Here is a 21,518-nt window from a genome sequence, read left to right as displayed (position 1 = left end):
ATGTCCAGTGCAGCTGATGGGCTGTTGTATGTTTCCCCCTGTTCCTGTGTTCTCCTCCTTGTTTCCCTCAAATGTGCATATATATACCATATGTGTGGTCAGCAACATGAGGTCATTTAGTAATGATAGGACCAGATGAGTGGAGCTCCTTTGTTTCTTGAGTCTTGTTTACTTTGTTGTATTACCTTACATTTTGGATTTAACATCCACATATCAGGGAGACCCTGTGCCATTTGTCTCTTTGCTCTTGGCTTATCTCACTCAAAATGATTTTTTTCTCCATCCATTTCCCTGTGAATGCAATTATTTTGTCCTTTCTTATGGCTGCATAATATTCCATTGTATATAGGTACCCCAATTTTTGAATCTGTGGGGCATCTGGGCTGTTTCCATAGCTTGGCTTTTGTGAACAGTGCTGCAATGAACATGGAGGTGCATGTGTCCTTGTATCCTGGTTCCTGTTGCTCAGGATAGATGCCTAGCAGTGGTATGGCTGGGTCAGACGGGAGATCTGAGGTACCTCCAGACTGCTTTCCAGAGTGGTTGTATTAGTGTACATTCCCACCAGCAGTGCAATAGAGTTCTCCTTTCTCTGCATCTCCTCCATCATTTGTCGTTGGCTGAATTTAGGATGTGGGACATTCTGACTGGGGTAAGGTGGTATCTCAGGGTTGTTTTTATTTGCATTTCCTTTATAGCCAGGGATGGTAAACATTACCTCATGTGTTTCTTTGCCATCTTTATCTCTTCTGAGAAGTCTTTCTTTAGTTCCTTTTCCCATTTAGTAATTGGTTTGTTAGGTTTGGGAGGGATTAGTTTCTTGAGTTCCCTGTATGTACAGGATATTCACCCCTTGTCTGATATATTGCTGCTAAATATTTTTCCCAATTAGTTGGCTTTCTTTCTAGTTTGGTTGCTATAACTTTAGCTTTGCAGAAACTTTTTATTTGTTGTGACCCTGGGACTCTTTTCAGGAAGTTCCTGCCTGTGCCTATAAGTTCAAGGGTCTTTCCTACTCTGTCCTGAAGTAGTTTCAGAGTTTCAGGTTTGATGTTAAGGTCTTTAATCCATTTTGAGTTGATGTTGGTGCATGGTGACAGGCTGGGGTCCACTTTTAGTTTTCTGCATGTGGCTGCCCAGTTTTCTCAGCACCAGTAGTTGAAGAGGCTGTGCTTCTTCCACTGTATGATGTCTTTGGCTCCTTTGTCAAATATCAGCTGACTGTAGGCGTGTGGTTTTATTTCTGGATCTTCTAATCTATTCCATTGGTCTTCAGGTCTGTTTTTGTGCCAGCATCAAGCTGTCTTTGTTATTATGGCTCTATAGTAGAATTTAAAGTCCATCATCAAGATCCCTCCCGTGTTGTCTTTTTTTTCCCTAAAATTGTTCTGGCTATTCTAGGTCTTTTGTTATTCCATATGATTTTTTGGACTGTTTTCTGTATTTCAGTAATGAATGTCATTGGGATTTTGATTGGAATTGCATTGAATTTGTATATCATTTTTGGCAGTATGGCCAACTTCACAATATTGATTCTGCCTATCCAAGGACGTGGAAGGTCTTTCCATTTCCTGGTGTCCTCTATGATTTCTTAAAGTTTTTATAGTTTTCATTAAATAGTTACTTTATATCTTTGGTTAGGTTAATGATATTTTAAAATTTAAGATGAATATTATTGATATAAAGGAGGGGATTTTTTTGTACTATGCACTTTCCTTGGATCTTAAAATGTACTTTATTGTTTCTTGTATGAGCTTCTACAGTTTGCAAAGGTAATTCTAGTGTATTGTTGAACACATACTCAGCCCATGTACTACTTCCTTCTGAACTTCAGGTTCAGCTGAACATAGTTTGCAATGTATGTCCTTATGTGATATAAGATGTTTAGAGAAACAAAATTCTTCAGAGAAGAGGATGGGAAAGTACAGACAAACATGGATTTTATTTTGTTCTGAAAATAAGCAAATCATATTTTGAAAAACAAAAAATATTCAAGCTCTTATAACTAAGTGGACAGGTTCTTGTACAAGTAAGCAGTTAATGACAGCAACAATAAGAGACCTTTGTGTAATGCTCCTACAATTAATTGTACAATTCGACTTTGCTGATGTTAAGTAAAATAAGCAGAGCACAAATAAACATGTTTTTACTAGAATTAAGTAAAATAAGCAGAACACAAATAAAATGATGCAATAAAGCCCATTTCAATTGTAATCTTAAAGTAATTGTTAATTTCCTGCAGGAAATTCAGAAGGCTTACCTATAGAATTTTAAGTCCTGAAGAAAATAAAAACAAAGAGATAGAGTTACAGTGTCAAAGAGATCTTTGTAGCTAAAAAGTGCACTAATCTAGATAGTCTATAATTTAAAAAAAATCAGTGGACTTTCATATTTAATTGCCCAAAATATAGATTTAAAATTTTTACTGTAATCTGGTAGTTGGTGGCCCACTCCTGTAATCCTAGCTACGCAGGAGGCTGAGATCTGAGGATCATGGTTCAAAGCCAGCCTGGGCAGGAAAGTCTAGACGTGAGACTCTTATCTCCAATAAACCACCAGAAAACCGGAAGTGGCGCTGTGGCTCAAGTGGTGGAGCACTAGCCTTGAGCTCAAGAACTGAGGGACAGCGCCCAAGCCCAGAGTTCAAGCCCATAACCAACAAAAAAATTTTCAATGTAGCAAGAATAAAATTAAACAAGGCTGAGTGTTGTGGCTTATGCCTGTAATTACAGCTGCTCAGTAGGCATGGTTTGGGGGGATCATGATTTGAGACTGAATAAGTAAAACCTCCCCCATTTATTCGTTGCTACTTGAGAAGCCTAAAAAAGAGGGTAGTGGTCCTAGTAAACTTCTGACAGAAGTGGAAAGACTTTTATTTTGAAAAATCAGGAACAAAGGGCCGAGAATGGGACAGCAGTAGCCTAGCAAATGTGAGGCCAGAATGGTAAAGAAAAAAACCACCCATACTTTATGATACCTTTGGCACCTAGTGGCTTCCAGCATAAGCCAGCCAGCAGGGGCAATGCCCCTGAGCGCAGATCATCATCCAGTCCATCTAGCTGAGCCCATGTGATCAACACCCCCTCCCCCCATGCAACTTTGCAATACTTTGAGACAAAAAAGCAAAACCAAACAATTGGACAGGAGTCACTAGGATTATTTAATTGTTATTGGTTCCTAGTTGTTTAGTTTTTCATCTCTTTGTTTCTTCAGTGAAGGAGGAAGAAAAGAAAACCTCGATATTTAGCACATTAGCATAAGATACAGTGATCACGTGAGTGCCTCCTGTTCTCTAAATGCCAGAGCATTTCCTCGAGTCTTCTTCTTTCAGCTTCTTGGGCTGCTCTGAGTCTTTCAGCCTCTTCCTAAGGAGCTATGAGTAAAAGTTATAAATCTTAGCAAAATTAAGATCAAGTTTATTTCTGATGGCCTACATCACTGAATAGTCAAGAGCAGCAAGATAGCACTTGAATATCTCTCTTCTGTTCATGTACATCTAGTGTACTCATGTAGATTTTAACTCTCCTCTTTCTCTAGATCTAGGTTTATTATATCTCAATCCCTGAAATGTTATGTCTCTAGAATTCTATCTCAAGTCTTCATATCCCTATTCTACATAATTTCCTAGGGAAACCTTAGTCAGATATTGACTTCAGTTCTTAGTCACACATAAGATATTAGGGACAATTTTAAGAGAAGAAGCTGATATATTATAGAACATCAAAATGATAAAATTAGGTGTTTTGTTTGTGCATTAGGTGAGGGATATGATCTAGGTCATCTCATTCTTAGGTAGAGAGTAGAAAAAATTCAGGAAATAAAAATCCACATTGTGTACATGGTGCACACTGTTCTTCAAGAAAGAACTAAAATCACAAAAAATATAGATTGACTATCTTTGTGTGCAGATGGATTGGCAAGGTGGGGGGTTGTGGGAGTAGGACTATCTGTCTACTGAGGGCACGTTCATAGGAATTTCACACCAGGTTTGCAGGAGAGGCTGCCCTGCAGATCCCACTCTATGGGAAGGTAGTTTCAACAACTTGGAAGGCTAGTGATACTAGCATTTAGTTATCTCTTAGGAATCTCATCTGAAAACTGGGGGCACAATATTTCAATCTCACAGTGGTAAGATAAGAGAATGCATGTAAAGGATTTTATAGAGGGCTAGGTAAATACAAACTACTACTGAATGCTGGCACAGTAAAGGAATGGATGAAAAAAACCCACAAACAATTCTACAAGCTCAAGGTCACTAGTCCAGAGATAATAGAGGAAAGACAAGAACAAAGACACAGTAGCATGAAATTCATGTGTCATTGTATCTTTGCTTAAAGCATAAGGTTGTCCAAATAAAAAGCCTACTCATGTGGGCCAGAAATGTATTCATTTTACTTAAAAATTCATTTTGCTTACTCTGGGCCAAATGTGATTCTAAACATGAACCTTAGTGTATTTAGTTCTAAGAACAACCATATAAAATACATACATTGATGTCTCCATTCTACAGAAGGAAAAATATGATGCACTCAGAAAGTAAGGCAACAAATATGGTCTCAGAAAACTTGCCTAATCTGTATGTATGTTCAGAAGTAGTACTTGGATTCAAACCTAGCAGTCTGGCTGAAGTCCTAACCCCGAGCCTCCATGGTAGGATATCTTTGCCCCTTTGTCATTTGATCAAGCTCTGTTTCTTACAGACAGGGGGACTAAGTAAGACAACAAATAATACCTGGAGGAATAGCTGGAGCCGCTGTTCTTCAGCCCTCTTCTGCTCTGCCAGAAAGTATGCTCTGTTGATCTCCATTTGCCTCAGTTGCTTCTGATGGAGTCTCTCCTTCTCCTCCATCAACTTTTGTTGCATCCTGTGAAGCTCCTCCAATCTTTGTGCATCAGCCCTGGCAGTCTCTGCTTTTGCACGTTGCACTACAGAAAAAAAGAAGACAAGTATCTTTTAGATTCCTAAATCTCATCCTTCTGCCTCCCACTCTTTTTGTTGTTGTTGTTTATTTGTTTTAATTCCACAGATAAAATCTTTGGGTAATTTGTTTTCTTTAGAAGATCATATTGAGGGTATCTGGCTCTAATCAGCTCAGCCTGTGGAGCAAAGAAGCAACATGGTCATTCTTGCTCTAGATGAGTCATCTGGCTGGCCAGATTGCAAGAATTTGAAGTAGAACATTTTTGTTCATCTTGCATAATGTCTATTCTTTTCTTCTATTTTTTTCTCACCTTTCATCTCATTTTCCTTGGCAGTGAGCGCCTGGTCTGTCTGTAGAATTGCATCACTCACAGGCTTCTTGGAATGTAAATAAGTCTGTAGAGCTTCCTCAGCCTATAAGCCCAGAAACATGCAAAATAATTAGAAGTGTGGTAGAAATACTGTAATGTCTGCATTTCTTTTTTCATTGTAGCAGGTGCTTTCCTGTATCTGAGCTGTAGAATTGCCTCAAGACTTTCCTGCTACAGGAGTGGTTGTGATTCACTTGGGGTCATACAAAGCACAATTAGATGTAATGGATGTGCTGAAAGGTTTTTTTTTTTTTAAGCAACAACACTGGAACTTGAGCTTTTAAAAGATTAACATAAAAAATACTCTTTCTTCTCTGAGACCTAAGCACTAAATTTACCTAAACTTGTACCTATTTTCATCTCTCTTACCATGAAGGGTGAGACTGTAAGATAAGAAAACAAAAGAGAAAAATGGAATCTGGAGTGTGAAGGAAAAAAGAAGGGAAATTGATGACACTGAGCTGTTGAAACTATATTAAAATCATTAGATCTTAGTTTATATAATCCAATCAATTATTCATTGTTCTTAAAGTCAGTTGTTGGGATTCTATCCTGTATAGATAGAAAAGGTCCCTTTGTTGCTTCTGAACATAGATGGCTGCACTATAATCTGGTGCTCATTGAATAGTTCAGGTTAATCCTACAAGTGTTGTTAATTGTCAGTTATGTGCCAGGACCTACCTCAGTACAGCCACATAATTTTCCATACATGGTCACTCCACAAAGCATAACTCACTCTGTAAATCTCATCTCTGTTCCTGTATTCCTGTCTTTCCTTTTCTTATTAATAGCTTTGTATTGCAACTCCAGCAGTCTCCAATAACGAATAGATTAAACTACTAGGTAAAATACTATAAATAGTGTCTATATAGTAGATATAATAGACAAAATAGATAAAATAGATAAAAACTAATAGATTTCAAAAAATCCAGTGATACCTGGATTCCTTTCCCAGGCTTCTGGTAGTATAGTGCCTTCAGCTCTTCTATCTTCTGAATGTAGAGATTATGGCCTCCTGGTCTAGAATAAATCCCCAGCTGCATGTTTGCTTCCAGCGGAGTAAAAATATCCTGAAGTAAGGCTGAGCAGCGTTCAGAAGACGCTTCCAAGTTCTTCTGACAAATAGCTTCTTGCTTTGTATGTAGTAGGGCCTTCATGGGGATAAAACCCATTTAGATGTTAGCAACAGTTTAGCATTTCTGGAAATCATTTGCAAAAAGAATTTACATTTTTTTTTAATGAATTAGAGAAATATATGTAAGATTGTATTCTTTTCTTCAAACTTAAAGGAGTTCCAAAGTGATGACATTCTGAAAAATAACATTTACCTTCTTTAGGAATTTCCTGAATTTTGCCTTTTTCAAGATGTTATTTCAGATTCAGACATAAGCTGTAGCTTAGTGTCCTTGTGTAAAATGAAACTTATTTTACAATGTTTGTGGTTTCACTTATTCTCCACTTTTGATGTGAACATAGAATAAAACGATTATCTGGAACAATACTTGCTTATTCTACTACTAATAAACTTATGTATGTTAGCATTGAAATGGCAAGTCTATTTGCTTGATTATATAAAAAAAGTAGACATTTATTTGTGCTTTGAACTCATGGCACAAATTCCCCAAGAGTACAGGCATGAGACACTAGAGCCAAGCTTGTATATACATTTTTTAGAGAAGTATAACCAATTTGAGTTTTAGCCATGCACATATTATAGTAAAAGTGAGTTGTGTTCATGTGGAAAAGTTCAAGGTTTGCAAAGATGAGAAAGGTTACACATGAGTTTTCAAGGCCTTCTTAGTGAGTACTGTCATTTCCCATTCTAGTGAGAATATCTTTTCTCAGATAGTACTATTTTGCCTGTCATAGCTATATGTTGTCTAATTCTTTTTTGTCGGTCGTGGGGCTTGAACTCTGGGCCTGGGCGCTGTCCCTCAGCTCTTCAGCTCAAGGCGAGCGCTCTACCACTTGAGCTACAGCGCCACTTCCGGTTTTCTGGTGGTTTATTGGAGACAGGAGTCTCACGGCCTCTCCTGCCCGGGCTGGCTTTGAACCATGATCCTCAGATCTCAGCCTCCTGAGTAGCTAGGATTACAGGCGTGAGCCACCAGCGCCCAGCTATGTTGTCTAATTCTATAGCCAATAAGCTAGACAAAAAAAAATTACCTCTAATTCTTTCTGGAAACCTTGATCCTCATCCTTGAAAGAATTCTTCTTGAAAACTTCTATAGCTTCTTTCTCACAGGCCCTGTGCAGGTCCAACAGCTCCTGGAGTGTGTTTGTAGGGAGCTGCACCTTCTGGGTCATCTCCTGGTCATAGTGACTCATGGCTTTCTGTACTGCAGCTGCATTCTCTATCTGACTCAAGGCCAGCACTGTGTTCCCCAGGCAGGGCAGTTCTCCATTGTGGATGGCATTAACATAGGTCAGCACCAGGTTCTCTAGACCTACATAGCCAGAAGAGATATTGGCACTATTTACAGAAAAGGAGTCTATGCTCTACACAGAATGATTCTTAATGGGTAAACATGTATGTTATGTCAATAACATGAATGTCAAAGTACATCATGTTTCAGCATAGTAGACAGAACTCAAATGGCCCGGATAAGTTCCACTGGGAAATTGTATAAGAAGTTAAATTTCTCTTTTGTTGGGAAATAAAAAAGAGAAGAGAAATAGAATAGCATTCAAAGAAGAAATAGAGAAAATCTCAAAAGGTTTTGTGACATCCAAATTTCATCCTTATTCACGTAGAACTAAGAAGATGACTACATAAAATTAATAAATGTTTATTTGATCAGAATGCTAAACTTTGCCTCTTTATATATCCCTTTCTTTTATTCTTTCACAGTTTTTCATTGTCCTCATAATTTTCAATTTGTTTTTTACTATCTTCTAATTAAGATGTTATAAAAAATACTCTCCACTGTAAAATGGCTAACTGAAAAATTCAGAGCAGGGTTTCCTGATATGTTGTAATTCTCTGTTTTACTCCTATGTCAGTCTTTCCACACAGGGAGTGCAATTGCTCTATATAATACACATCAGCTATTTACAGAGTTCTGAAATACTGTGTTCTTTATGAAATCTGATTAAATATCTTTCAAGATTCGAGACAATTTGTGCCCATGTTTAATATCTGTGCCAACTAGTTCTATTTCTGCAGGGAACATGTATGTCTTGCCTGTCTTAGATTTGTCTAGCTTGTATAACATAATATGAATTCCATATATTTGATGGACAAATGTTGTCAGCCCATGCAGTGTGTCCAATTCAACAGTGGGTCTCCAATGGATAAAACTTACTGAAGTGGATCTGACTTTTATTATTCTCCTAACTTATGTAACCTTGAAAACATTAATAAAAGAACCCCACTAGAAATCGATCTGATATTCAAAGCTGGTTGATAAATGTATAACATGCCATGAGGAAAGGCCCATGTGATTACTATCCAAATAGTGGGTTGAGTAATGCCGAAGAATAAATAAAAGGCTTGAGGACTAAAAGGCTTGGGGACCCTTACTATCCTTACCAAAATCAGAGAGCTGCAAGTGCTAGAACTTTTATAAACATGGTGTTATGATTTCCACGGTGATTATTCCTTATACATTTGCCAACATTGGCATTATGAGGAGGCTATTATGGGTCCCTTTTCTTCATGTTGAGCTAAAAAGTATTTTAAAAAAGAGACTTACGAGGTCCATTGACCTTGATGTCTTCTGGAAGAGTTTTGATCTTGGAATGGCTGAAGATGTAGGAGCAGAATTCTGCCACTTGTTGCACAAACTCGTGATCCAGCTCATCATCACACAATGTTTCAAGCTGGCCAAGTTTCTTCCCATGAATAGGTGTGTCAAAGATAAAGCATTTCCTTGTTGGGAAGAACTTCTGTATACATAGACGGGGTAAATTATAATTCTGACTCCTCTGATCACTACCTTGAGAAGGAAAAGTAGTATGTATTTAGTATAGAATTAAAATTCATGACAATGTATTTCTCTTAAACACATTTTATTTCTCCTAAGGTTACTAAGGTTAATGTCTCTACAAAGCCTACTCAAAAATACTAAAAGAAAATAATCATGAAAAGAATATAAGGAATCAAATTTCTCATAAGATGAGGGGAGCAATGAAATTTAATATTGCACCTATCTGTTGCTTCTAAAATGACTAATCATTTATTTTATAAGATAGCCTGGTAGGTAAATATAGAAAACAGTACATTTGGCTGCTGATACAAATGGTATCATTTCTTGAGTTACTTTTTCTTTTTTCCCAACCAGTAGGTCTCTTACCTTCCTTTGGCCTCAGTGAGTTCTCCAGGTACTTATCTGCTGTGACGAGTTGTCCATCAGTTTCCAGGTCAAGGTAGAAGTCCCTCAGAGTCCACACTAAGTCAGGAAAGAATGTCACAGTATCAGCAGCATCTTCAACCCCATCAAGATGAGAGGAGGCTCTTGCTCTGAGCAGATCTGTTATTTCTGTAACATTGCTGAGATGAGGTTGAGGAAAACTTGGAAATGTAAGACTGTATCTTAGCGCTGACCTCTTCCTAACTTCCTTTCCCTCTGACACTTAATCAAGTCAGTATTCTATTACTGAATACCCAGACTATAGCCCCTATGTCCGTACACCATGTTGTCCTTAGGCAAGTCAGCATTCCCTCACTGAATATATGCAGCCTTTTGTCCTTATACTTCACTCTCTATCATATTTTCATTTTTAATTCTCTCAAGTCCTCACAGACACAGCTGGTGAGTTCTCTCTATCTTGGTTTTCATGCTTTAACTCAAAAGGATACTGAAGTAGGTCAATAGCCCCTTGGTCGATTTTGCTCATGGTATTGTAAACAAGGGTGCTGCTCAAAAGGATTGCCAGTGCAAAGATCTGGTCATCTTTCTTGTTATCAACCTAAAATCAGAAAAAGTATAAAATCACATCCCATGGTTTTCCTAGATGAACAAGCATTGAAGACAATATCTTTATCTATAAATATCAAATGACAAAAATGGTTGTTAGTCTCGAGCTTTATATACTTTGCTTATTGGTAATTTCATAGTGATTCATCTATTATTAACTTGCCATTTCCTTTTTAAAATACTTTTAAAATGAGTGGTCAAAGATAATGGAGAAACCAGAATATTCAAATTCAAAGTCTTCTAGAGTCTGAAGCAATACTGACCCAAATACACAATATACATGATTATTTTATTCATTAATTATGACCCACAAGGTAGTTACATTAATAATCTCATTTAATTCCATAAATAATATAGTGAGATGTGTTTAATATTGTAATATTGTGAGGAAACCAGAACTCACACATTATGGCTCACCATCTTTAAATCTTTTTTAAAAAAATATTTATTGCTGGGTACCAGTGGCTCATGCCTGTAATCCTAAACTATTCAGGAGGCTGAGATCTGAGGATCACAGTTCAAAGCCAGCCCGGGTAGGAAAATCTGCGAAACTCTCTAATTAACCACCAGAAAACTGGAAATGGCATTGTGGCTCAAGTGATAGAGTGCTCGTCTTGAGCTGAAGAGCTTAGGAACAGCACCCAGGCCCAGATTTCAAGTCCCACAAAAGACAATTTTTTTTTATTATTATTATAAAGGTGATGTAAAGAGGGCTTACAGTTAACTTAAGTCAGATAAAGAGTACATTTCTTTTTGAACAATGTCACCCCTTTTTTTCCCCTCTCCCAGTTTTTCTCTCTCATCTCCACCCACAAGGGTCATGGGGCCTAGTGAGTATTGCTGCTGTATCTGTTCACTGTTTGTTGCACCATTTCTGTGTTCCCCCAACTTTCCCAAAGACCGATAAATGAACAAGTGGACAAAAGGAAAGGAGAACAAAAAAAGCAACAAAGAAAAAAAAACCCTCTTTTCCACTTCCTAGAGTTCATTTCAATAATTATTTTATATGGTCAGATGCACATATCTATTGTGCCTATAATAAAATGTAAGAGAAGGAAACAGAATCATGTCATCCAAACTCCTAAAAGTCAACTGCACAAATCTTTTCCTAAGTCTCTTCTTACTGACCTCACTTTAGGTTATGAATCAAGGCAATTTTCCTAATAATCTAGTTGTTAAATGTATAACATGCCATGAGGAAAGGCCCATGTGATTACTATCCAAATAGTGGGTTGAGTAATACCGAAGAGTAATCTAAAGGCTTGGGGACCTTACTATCCTTACTAAAATCAGAGAGCTCCAAGTGCTAGAACCTTGATTTGAACAGAAATTTATCTGAATCAGAGCCCACTATTAAACTACACTCTCTGCAGGACCAGGCTTGTATCATCTTTGTGTACCCAGAAACTCCTAAGCTTGCCATTGGTATGGTATTGCTAATACTGATTCTGTCTTACAAATAAGTTTTCCAACTTCATGCTTCCATACTCTTTAAAATAGAAAAGGGAAAGAAAGGAATGTATGATCAAGGGAAAAGGCAAGTTTAGAAAAAACCAAACAAGGAAACAAAGTAAAACATTCCCTAAATAAACAATGTTCAGAGATGAGAAAGTGAATTAAAATAGAATCCGCTTTTGTCACCTTCTGCATATCTCCCAGTCCTTCAGTGTCCAGAAGAACCAGAGTGTGGTCGGGCTTGCTGGGGTGAGGCACACACCACATCCAGATTCCTTGGGTGTGAGCCTGCACTGTGGATCCGACAGAAAAGCCTGACAAAGAGCAAAGAAGAGATCATGGGGCCGGGGCTGGAAATGTGGCTGTGTTATTGATGATGGGCCTAGGGCTTAAGGAGTACAGATAATGAGGTAGCAGGTAATTTGAGCAATGGTCTGAGTTCAGTGATTGGATGATGAATAGTGTACATTGGGCTTGAAAGGGTTTTTAAATTTTTTTATTGATCTTAAAAAGGATATGTAGAAAGCAAAGTTTTTTTCTTAAAAAATGAGGTGATACTAATAAAATTTGAATATTTTGTATATAAAAACTATTAAACAGACACCGTACTCCCTATATCCCCTTATGTGCGGGTCACAGTATACTTTCCTCAGGGAGATATTAAGGAAAATAAAGGAAGACATATCAAGGACAGAGGGCTGCCTTCATCTCCCCTAAGATAAGAAGACAGCTGTGACCCAAACATTGACATTCACTATTCATCCTCACTCTTAAGTTTATCTTCCTCATATACTCATGCTGGACCCCTGTCAGTGAGGGTAGGCTAAGGAGACTCAGTAGAACCTTTGAGATGGCACTTACCCTTTTGTTTGCCAGCCAGCTTGTTCATCAGGTAGGATTTGCCAGTGCGGTAGAGGCCCACAATGGCCACCACCACTACAGGTTGTGAGATGGCAGACAGGGTCTCCAGAGCTTCCTTGTTGACAACTAGCTGCTCTTCAGTATTCTCAATCAGACACACTGGGCCTGGCATGTTGATCTCTGGGCCCATGACTAAGATGTCTGCAAGAGAAGACATGGGCAGAGATGGAGTATCTAGTGGTTAAGGAAAGACTATTTGCCTACTGGCCCAGTAAACATACACTAGCCAGTATACATACTAGCCAGTTTCAGAGGGAAATAACAACTGAAAAGAAAAAGAAGCAACAAAGAAAAATACTTCCTGGGGCTGGGAAGGTGGCTCAGTGGTAGAGCACTTGCCTTGCACGCATGATGCCCTGAGTTTGATTCCTCGGCATCACATAAGAAAAAAGCTGGAAGTGGCACTGTGGTTCAAGTGGTGTAGTGCTCACCTTGATCTGAAGAGCTGAGGGACAGCACCCAGGCCCAGAGTTCCGGCCCCAAGACCGGACCCCTCCCCCCACAAAAAAGAAAGAAAAATACTTCCTAAATCCTTACAGGACTGCTATAGGATACCTAATTTATCCTAATTTGATGAAAATATGAGAAACTCACTTCCTGAGTCTACCCCATTGATAATTTAAATCTACTGACAAGTTAAATCTCATTGATTTCATTAGCTTTAGGTTTACATGTTTTGTATTTTTAACTCCTGAAATCCCTAGATTGATTGCTTATGAGTATTCTTTCTTATATTGCACTTGTTGCTTTTCTCTTACTATATCTAGTCATAATGCAATGCATTAAATATATAGTGGTATCTAACAAATTTTTTAAACATGCATTAATGCCCTCTTTGACACAGAACTTCAACTTAAGATAATTTTATCATTGTTTGAATGATTTAAAAATCAAAATCACTACTTCTGGGAAGCGATTCCTTCAATATGAAAAATCCCTGAGAAAATCATTTTATACTTTTCTAGATTTCCTTTTCATAAAGAACCATTATCTTCCATTGTAGAAATGATTATTAATTACAAAAGCTAAAAACAAGTCATCTCTTTCATTTTTTCACTGAAATCTTTAAGTGAAATGACCAAGATTCTTGTGTTAGTTGACAGGAGAAACTATGAGTCTCCTTGTTAATTTTTGTTTCTGTTTCTGTTTTTGTTTCATTTTTAGTTTTGGAAACAGTGCCTCATGATATATCCTAGGCTGATCTTGACCTCATAATCCTCCTGCAAGGTCTGCCAAAGATTGAGATTACAGGTGTTCACCATGTCTAGCTATTGTTGTTTTGAACAATCGTGAATACCTATTTTCTCTTTTCATAGCCAATGCTTTTTTTTTAAAAAATCACATAAATTAAAATTCAGATGACTTGGGAGCAGACATTAGGAAAAGCCTTCAAAAATGGCAGGGTACCAGATAGTGGAGTCAAGAAATACCTAGTGCATTTAGATGGATTTAGGGGCTCAAATACTGAGTGTCTTTTCATCTTAGTCCATTTCTAATTAAATATTGGTTCCTTACCACCCTAGAATTCTGCTTGCCTTGTGTAACAGATGCTAGAAATGTTATCAGAGGATCAAAAGGTACAAACCTTGCAGTGACGACTCATTGTTAGAAAAACAAAAGATAATCAAATCTATAAGTACATGTTGGGTATATGAGCTTTTATGCTTTAGCATAAAAGTGAGAAAGCTAATTTGTCTGAGTTTTCAAACTTCTTTATGAATAATATTGTATTTTATACCTTGTCATAGGTGGTATTTGGATAGCATCTTTAATGCTTTTAGAAAAGCCAGCTCTGTAAATCAGATTGGAATATCACTCTGTTAAAGCCACATATTAGGGGCTAGGAAGGTGGCTCAGTGGTAGGGTGCTTGCCTTGCATACATGAGGCCCTAGGTTTCAATTCCTCAGCAACAAATAAGCAGAAAAAGTCAGAAGTGGCATTGTGGCTCAAATGGTAGAGACCTCACCTTAAGCTGAAGAGCTGAGGGACAGCGCCCAAGCTCAGAAGGCCCCATGACTGACCCTCCCCTGCCCCCAAAAGCCACATATTAGCTATTGCTCAGCCATTCATAACTCAGACTATAACATGCCATCAGGGGTGCATTCTCTCCAACTCTAATAAGAGTTCCATAACTTTATAAATAAAAGCAATACAAGCATGGAACAAAATATATAGGAACACATAGTTTGGGCTTTGTAGAAAGTTAGACCTTTTTTGCAGCCCCAGCCTAGGCTTAGCTGTATCATATTAGCATTGCATGCAACTCAAAAGCCTGTTTTCTAAAAGAGGAAGTCAATAAATACATATTTACATCAGTGTAACTGCTGGCTCAGAAAACAGGGAGTGGTAAGAGAGAAAAGAAATATGAAAAGAAGAAAATTGAAATGCCACACACAGACGAGAAAATGCAGAGAAAGTGCTGCTGATGGCATTTCTGGGGAAAACAGCTCTTTTCAAACATGTGATTTCCTTTATCTTATGGTGTGTGTGTGTGTGTTTACTTTTGCTTTGTCTAATGTTGTTTTGATTTCAGTTTAGAGGAAAGCAGCACTTGTCAATCGGGTGAATGAAAATCTATAAATATGAGCTGCATGAAGAGTGTGGCATAGTAAGACAGTCCAAGGAAGAAAGAGTGACAAGGAGTGGCCAGAATGGCCAGACAGTATTTGAAGTCCAGTTCATTAGTGTTTAAGTGGTTCTTTACAGCAGACAGGGTAGTACTGAAATTTCAACACAGGGAATAGGTATCAAGAAAAAGATAAAACAAAGGCCAAGAAGTATTTCTAAAAGAGGAAATCTTCCTTCAAGTTAAACAAATTAAACATGCATTGCTGCTGTCATGCAACCTCTTCATTTTCATGAAGTTCATCTTCTTTTTTTTCTTTTGTCTGTGGCAATGTTCCCAAGCTGTTTGCACAGAAACTCATTTATTGCTTTCTTATTCAAATAATTTTGAGGTTTTTAAGACTAGTTTGAAACAGCAGAATCAGATTTTAGCAAAGGCATTTGTGACCTCAAAAGGTCTTAAAACGACATTTGGAGGAAACACTGTAAGGCATTTTTGACTGCAGCCCAAACCTGTGTCTAATTCAGTAGGAAGCAAAAGCATTTGGTACACAATAAACCCTGCTGCTATTCTGACCACACAACTATGTTTTTACTAGTTTAGGTACAGCATACTAGGTTAAGCTGTGTGTCATCTAGGTAGAACATGTTCAAAATCTAACAACCTTGAAAATTCCTTCCCCTGATCCATCTTACCTTCACAGTAAAATCTTCAGGATCTGAGATCTTTTAGAGCTGCTGGGAGATCTTTTAGTGCTGGCAAAAAAGTTGCTTTGAGAACTTGGTAAGAGTTCTGACAACTGTACCCTAGTTTAGCTGTCATCATTTCTGGTACGTGGTCTACCCCAATCATGCCAGTTTCCTTTCTCTTCCATTCCCCACCCCCACCACAAAGGATTATTTGAATATGAACCGGCATTCCAGCAGTCAGAAGGACTTCTCTACTGGAAAGTGAAACCAAGAAGCAAATTCCACAAGCAAGCAGTGACGATGGGGATTTCCTGAACTGCTTGGTGGAGGGGCGGGTTGATTTCACCCAATTTCCCAGAATTAGATGTAGTTACTGAAAATGAACTGCGAGATATTTTTGCAGTTTTTCCAAGTGTGTGTTATACTCTCTCCTAAAATAAGATTTATTTCCAGTTTGTGGGCATGAAACTTTTAAGTGGAAATCTCATATCCTTTGGGAGATTAATTTTCTAAAATGTTAAATGAACTTTCAGAGAGTGGTGATAAAATTTAATGCTTTTTACAGTAGGTAATAAATGAGAATTTCAACTGACAGAAAAAGAAAGTTTTGTCACTTAATATGCAAGAAAGTTAATAATGTATTTTCTAAACAGTGGCTCTGTTCTCTGCATAATGTTCACAACTTTATATAGATTATTCTATTTTAATTCTTCTAGCATATACATTTTTTTAGGAGAATGAGAGGCATAGTCCCTAGACACTTAGTAACTTGCTCAGAACCACAGAGCTACTGGCCAGTGAGTCTTCAAACCCAAGCACTTTATATAGCTCTCCTATATTTGCTGAATGAACTACCATCACAGCTTCCAAACAACCACAATAAAGTAATTATTAGCTATTAGCTATTATTATTAGCTATAATAAAAATTTGTTCTTCTAAGTTCATGAATAATTTTCCCCCTCATCCTGGGGCTTGAACTCAGGTCTGGTGCTGTCCCTTAATTTTTCCACTTGCAGCTGAGGTTATACCACTTGGACCACACCTCTATCTTAGCTCTTTGCTGAGATATATCCTCAGATCTCAGCCTCTTGAGTATAGATATGAACCACCCACACTTGGCTGGGACTAATGTTTTTTACATGCAATACATAACTAAAACACTAATGCTTGTAACTTAATTACAGTGGGATAGTAGAATTATTTCTACATAGACGATAAAGGGAGGGCTGTATTTGGTCCTGAACTATTACCTTGTATTTCTATAAACCATGTAGAACTAATAATAGCTGCAACAACAGTCCAACAAAGTAAATATTCCTCAAAAAAACTTCAGTGGAATTTAAATAGCTGTATCATTGCACTTGAAAATTCATTCCTTTATCAAGTTACTTTCCTTCTATGTTACAATCTGCATTCATTCTGGCTCCTTGAAATTTTATGAAAAATTAGCCTGCCTGCAAGCAAACCTTTAAGCTGTGTTCCCAGGGGCACTAGTTTTTTAAAAATAAGGATTTATTATTTTCAATATCAGAATATCAACACTGTTGACCTGAAGTCATATTTAAGTGTATTTATTAAATGTTAGTTGACAACTTGATGTATAATGTTTTCCTTATATGGCCTTATGTAATTGAACTGTTGTTCAAATAAAGTTTGTAAATTTGCCTCAAAGAAAACAAAAAAATAAATAAAATGAGGTTATGATGTTCTCCATTTCTTTCACCTCAACTTTTCACTTTTAAGTTCTTTTATTTCTGGTGGTAACAAATGTTTCACTGTAGCTATATCTCTTCTTATTTATATAATAACAGGTAGATAGAGAGTGATAGGTCTATCTTTAAAGTAATCCAAACTCTTACCTCCTTTGACCAGCTACCTACCAAGGATCTCCATCATCTCTAGTTGCAAAGATGTAGGAAACTTCAATAGAACTCTACAGCTCTATTCTTTCTGGCCCCATTTTAATTTCCTGTGCCATGCTTTTCTTAAACTACAGTCAGATTTTGCAACTGCAGTGCTCCAAGTTTTCCAATTACTTTCCCACATCCTTAAAAGATTCTTGAAAAACAGTCCTAGTATTGGCTCTGATAGGAGAAAGACTTGATAAATGGGATTATAACAAACTACAAGATTTCTGCAAAGGACATAGTTCCTAAACTAGAAAGACAGCTAACAGACTTTGAGAAGATCTTTGCCAGCAATACATGAGACAAAAGCCTAATATCCAAAATATACAAGGAATTTAAGAAACTAACTCTTCTCAGAGTTAATAAATCAATTACTCAATGGGCAAAAGAGCTGAGAGATCTCCCTCAGAGGAAGAGGTAACATTGGCAAAGAAACACATGAGGAAATTCTGATCCCTGGCCATAAAAGGAAATGTAAATCAAAACAACTCTGAGATTCCATCTCACTCCAGTTAGATTGATCAACATTATGAATTTGAGCTGGGTACTGGTGGCTCACACCTGTAATCCTAGCTACTCAGGAAGCTGAGATCTGAGAATCATGGTTCAAAGCCAGCCTGGGCAGGAAAGTCCATGAGACTCTTATCTCCAATAAACCGCCAGAAAACCAGAAGTGGCACTGTGGCTCAGGTGGCAGAGCGCTGGCCTTGAGCTGGAGAGTTGAGGGACAGCGCCTAGGGCCAGAGTTCAAGACCCACGACTGACAAAAAACAAAACAAAACAAAAAACAACAATGTGAATTTGAACAACAAATGTTGGCAGGAATGTGGGGGAAAAGAAACCCTATTGCACTGTTAGTGGGACTGTAAACAAGTCCAGAGGTTTCTGGACAGCAGTCTGTAGGCTCCTCAAATTTTCAACATAGATCTTCTCTAAAACCCAGTCATGTAACTCCTGAGCATCTACCTAGAACATCACTAGCCAAAGTATCAAAAGTTACCAAAAAGACATGTCCATTGCTGCACTATACACAATAGCCAAGTTGTGGAAACAGCTCAGATGCCATACAATCGATGAATGGATTAAAAGAAAACAACATGGTACCTATACACAATGGAATTTTAAACAGCCATTAGAAAGAATAACATTATGTCATTTGCAGAGAAATGGATAGACCTAGAACAAATCATGTTGAGTGAGGTATGCCAAGGTCAGAGAGACAATGCATATGTTCTCTCATGTGTGGAAGCTATATCTAAAATACATTGGGACATTCACACACAGTGAAATCAAAGGAGGATACTCTTAGAAGAGGAACAGAAAGACACAATGCCTATGTGCATCTGATCATAAAAAACAATACTTATTGAAATAAACTCCAGGAAATGATAACAAGACTTTTCTTTTTTGCTGTTTTTTTCTTTTCTTTTCTTTTTGTTCTACTTGTTCATTTATATGTCTTTGGGAGTATAAGGGGAGGCATAGAAATGTAGGGACAAAGGGTGAACAAATTCAGGGTGAACAAATTCAGGGTGAACTCACTAGACACTATGTTGAAACTGAATTATATGATTTGTGGGTGGGAAGGGGAGAAATTGGGAGAGAGTGAGGGAAGGGCTGACATTGTCCAAAAAGAAAATACACTCTTCATCTGACTTATGTGACTGTAATCCCTCTGTATATCATCTTTATAATGGAATTATAATGAAAACTTAATTAAAAATTATAAAAAACAATTGTTTCCTGTTTTTATTACTCTTATCCCCTATCTAGACTCCTCTCCCCTTGCTGTTTCTCTAAAGGTCAAGGGAGCTGCCTGTCTAAGACATCTCATGTGGTACCTGGTAGTTGCAAAACTCTTTCTTCATTTCTACATAGTTATTCCTCTTTCAAATTTTTGTTCAAATACCAGTGATCTCTAATATATTCTCTCACTAATTAAATTTACAAAACTTTTTTTCCTTTGACCCAATTTTAAAAAATTGTCATTAATAATCTGATGAATTTTGCTGATTTGTACATTTATTCCTTTATGCTTCCATTAAAATCTTTTATGTGATGGTACTATGTATGCTTTTATATATTGCTTTACTCTAGCACATTGAACTTTAAACCATATAAAACAAATATCTAATAATTACTGCATTGAACTTTAAACCATATAAAACAAATATCTAATAATTACTGATTAAATGAATGAACAGAGAACTGAAAAACTGACTGTAACAGCTTCAATATCCCAAAACTAAAGTGAATCTGATACTAACTGTTGATTAAATGATAGCCTCTTGTAGCAAATGGTGTGCATTTAAGGAAGCAAAGTGCTTCCTCAGCTAAGGACCCATGATTTAGACTTTGAATGATATAAGAAGAAGACAGGTCAAAAAGACAAACATATATTTATATGCATATAATATGTATTATATACATAATATATGCATAATAGGATATATATATATATATATATATATATATATATATATATATACATACTTGTGTCAAACCAATATTTCAAAAGAATCTGTACTCAGATTAAATGAGCTGGATAAATCTGCCAAAATGTAAAAGAACATGTTACAAGAAGAGCAGCTTTATGACTTTGGCAGGAGTATAGTCATGGAGATGGGAGACCAGGGATGGTAGGGGACAAACAAAGGAGGAGGCAACAATGCTTGATAAGAAATGTACTCATTACCTTGCTCATGTTAATTGTAACCCTTCTGTATGGTATTTTCACAATAAAAAACATTTAAAAAAAAGAAGAGCAGCTATGTAAGAAAGTCATATCCTCTATAAGACTGGGTGTACCATCCCTCTGATCTAAGTTTCTTATGGTAAAAATAATCTATGAGCATTAACATCATCTGAGAAAGGAAAAGACCTATTGCTGAGATATAAAATCATAAAGGTAGTATTTTTAAAAAAAAATAAAGTGATTTCATGTTATAAAACCAAGAAAATTAGAGGAGGAATTCCTCTGAAAAACATGAAAAAAAGTGAGTAAAGAAGTACCACATACAAAAGCAAATAAACAACTGAACCCTGACAGCTTATACCTGGAATCCTAACTATTCAGGAGGCTGAGATCTGAGGATCACAGTTGAAGGAGATCTGAGGATCATAGTTGAAGCCAAGCCAGCCAGGAAAGTCTATGAGATCCTTAACTCTAATTAGCCACCAAAAAAGCCAGAAGTGGAGCTGCCACTCAAGTGATAGAATGCTGGCCCTAAGCACAAAAGCTCAGGGACAGCACCCAAGACCTGAATTCAAGCCCCAGGACAGGCAAAAATATTTTTTTAAAAAGTATAAACAGAAACCACTATGTACATTATGTGCTTTACCCATGTTGTAGGAATTCCAGGTGGAGAAATGGGAGGAAAAGCATTCTGAACAGTAATTAAATAATTTCTTTAATTTTTAAATTAAAATTTCTGTTGGAATGGGATCTTCCTATAAGAAATATTATCCATCACAATGTAGGAAACTCAATACAATGAACTTGAATTCTATATAGAGAGAAAATCAATTAACACACACATACATATACATAAAACATTTTATTTAATAATAAAGTCAGTTTATTACATGTAACTGTCTGGTTGAAGAATTGAAATCCTCATGATTACCACTGATACCTGTAAAATAATAGTGTAATTTATGTAGAAGTAGCTTTTGATTATGTATTTAGAAATATGTTATAATGCTACAATTAATGTGTTTAAGTAGTAAACTACATTTAGTGTTTAAGGTTTTTTGGCTGATGTAAC

General features: G+C 37.0%; 1 protein-coding gene across 1 annotated transcript; it reads right to left on the bottom strand.

Annotated features, from left to right (window-relative positions):
* Positions 1–3,136: 3,136 nt before the first annotated feature.
* Positions 3,137–16,032, bottom strand: LOC122110613 (guanylate-binding protein 5-like). Its single transcript, XM_042683197.1, has 11 exons — positions 15,850–16,032; positions 12,528–12,728; positions 11,853–11,980; positions 10,094–10,203; positions 9,555–9,784; positions 8,988–9,230; positions 7,459–7,739; positions 6,231–6,443; positions 5,233–5,335; positions 4,733–4,926; positions 3,137–3,373 (listed from the first exon to the last, which is right to left on the bottom strand). Exons 2-11 carry the CDS (start codon positions 12,715–12,717, stop codon positions 3,293–3,295), a joined length of 1,773 nt encoding a protein of 590 aa, XP_042539131.1. The 5' UTR covers positions 12,718–12,728; positions 15,850–16,032; the 3' UTR covers positions 3,137–3,292.
* Between the last annotated feature and the right edge of the window lie 5,486 nt (positions 16,033–21,518).

The sequence above is a fragment of the Dipodomys spectabilis genome, unplaced genomic scaffold, assembly GCF_019054845.1.
Source record: "Dipodomys spectabilis isolate Male_0828 unplaced genomic scaffold, ASM1905484v1 ptg000002l, whole genome shotgun sequence".
Lineage (NCBI taxonomy): Eukaryota > Metazoa > Chordata > Mammalia > Rodentia > Heteromyidae > Dipodomys > Dipodomys spectabilis.
This window is presented reverse-complemented; position numbering and strand designations above follow the sequence as displayed.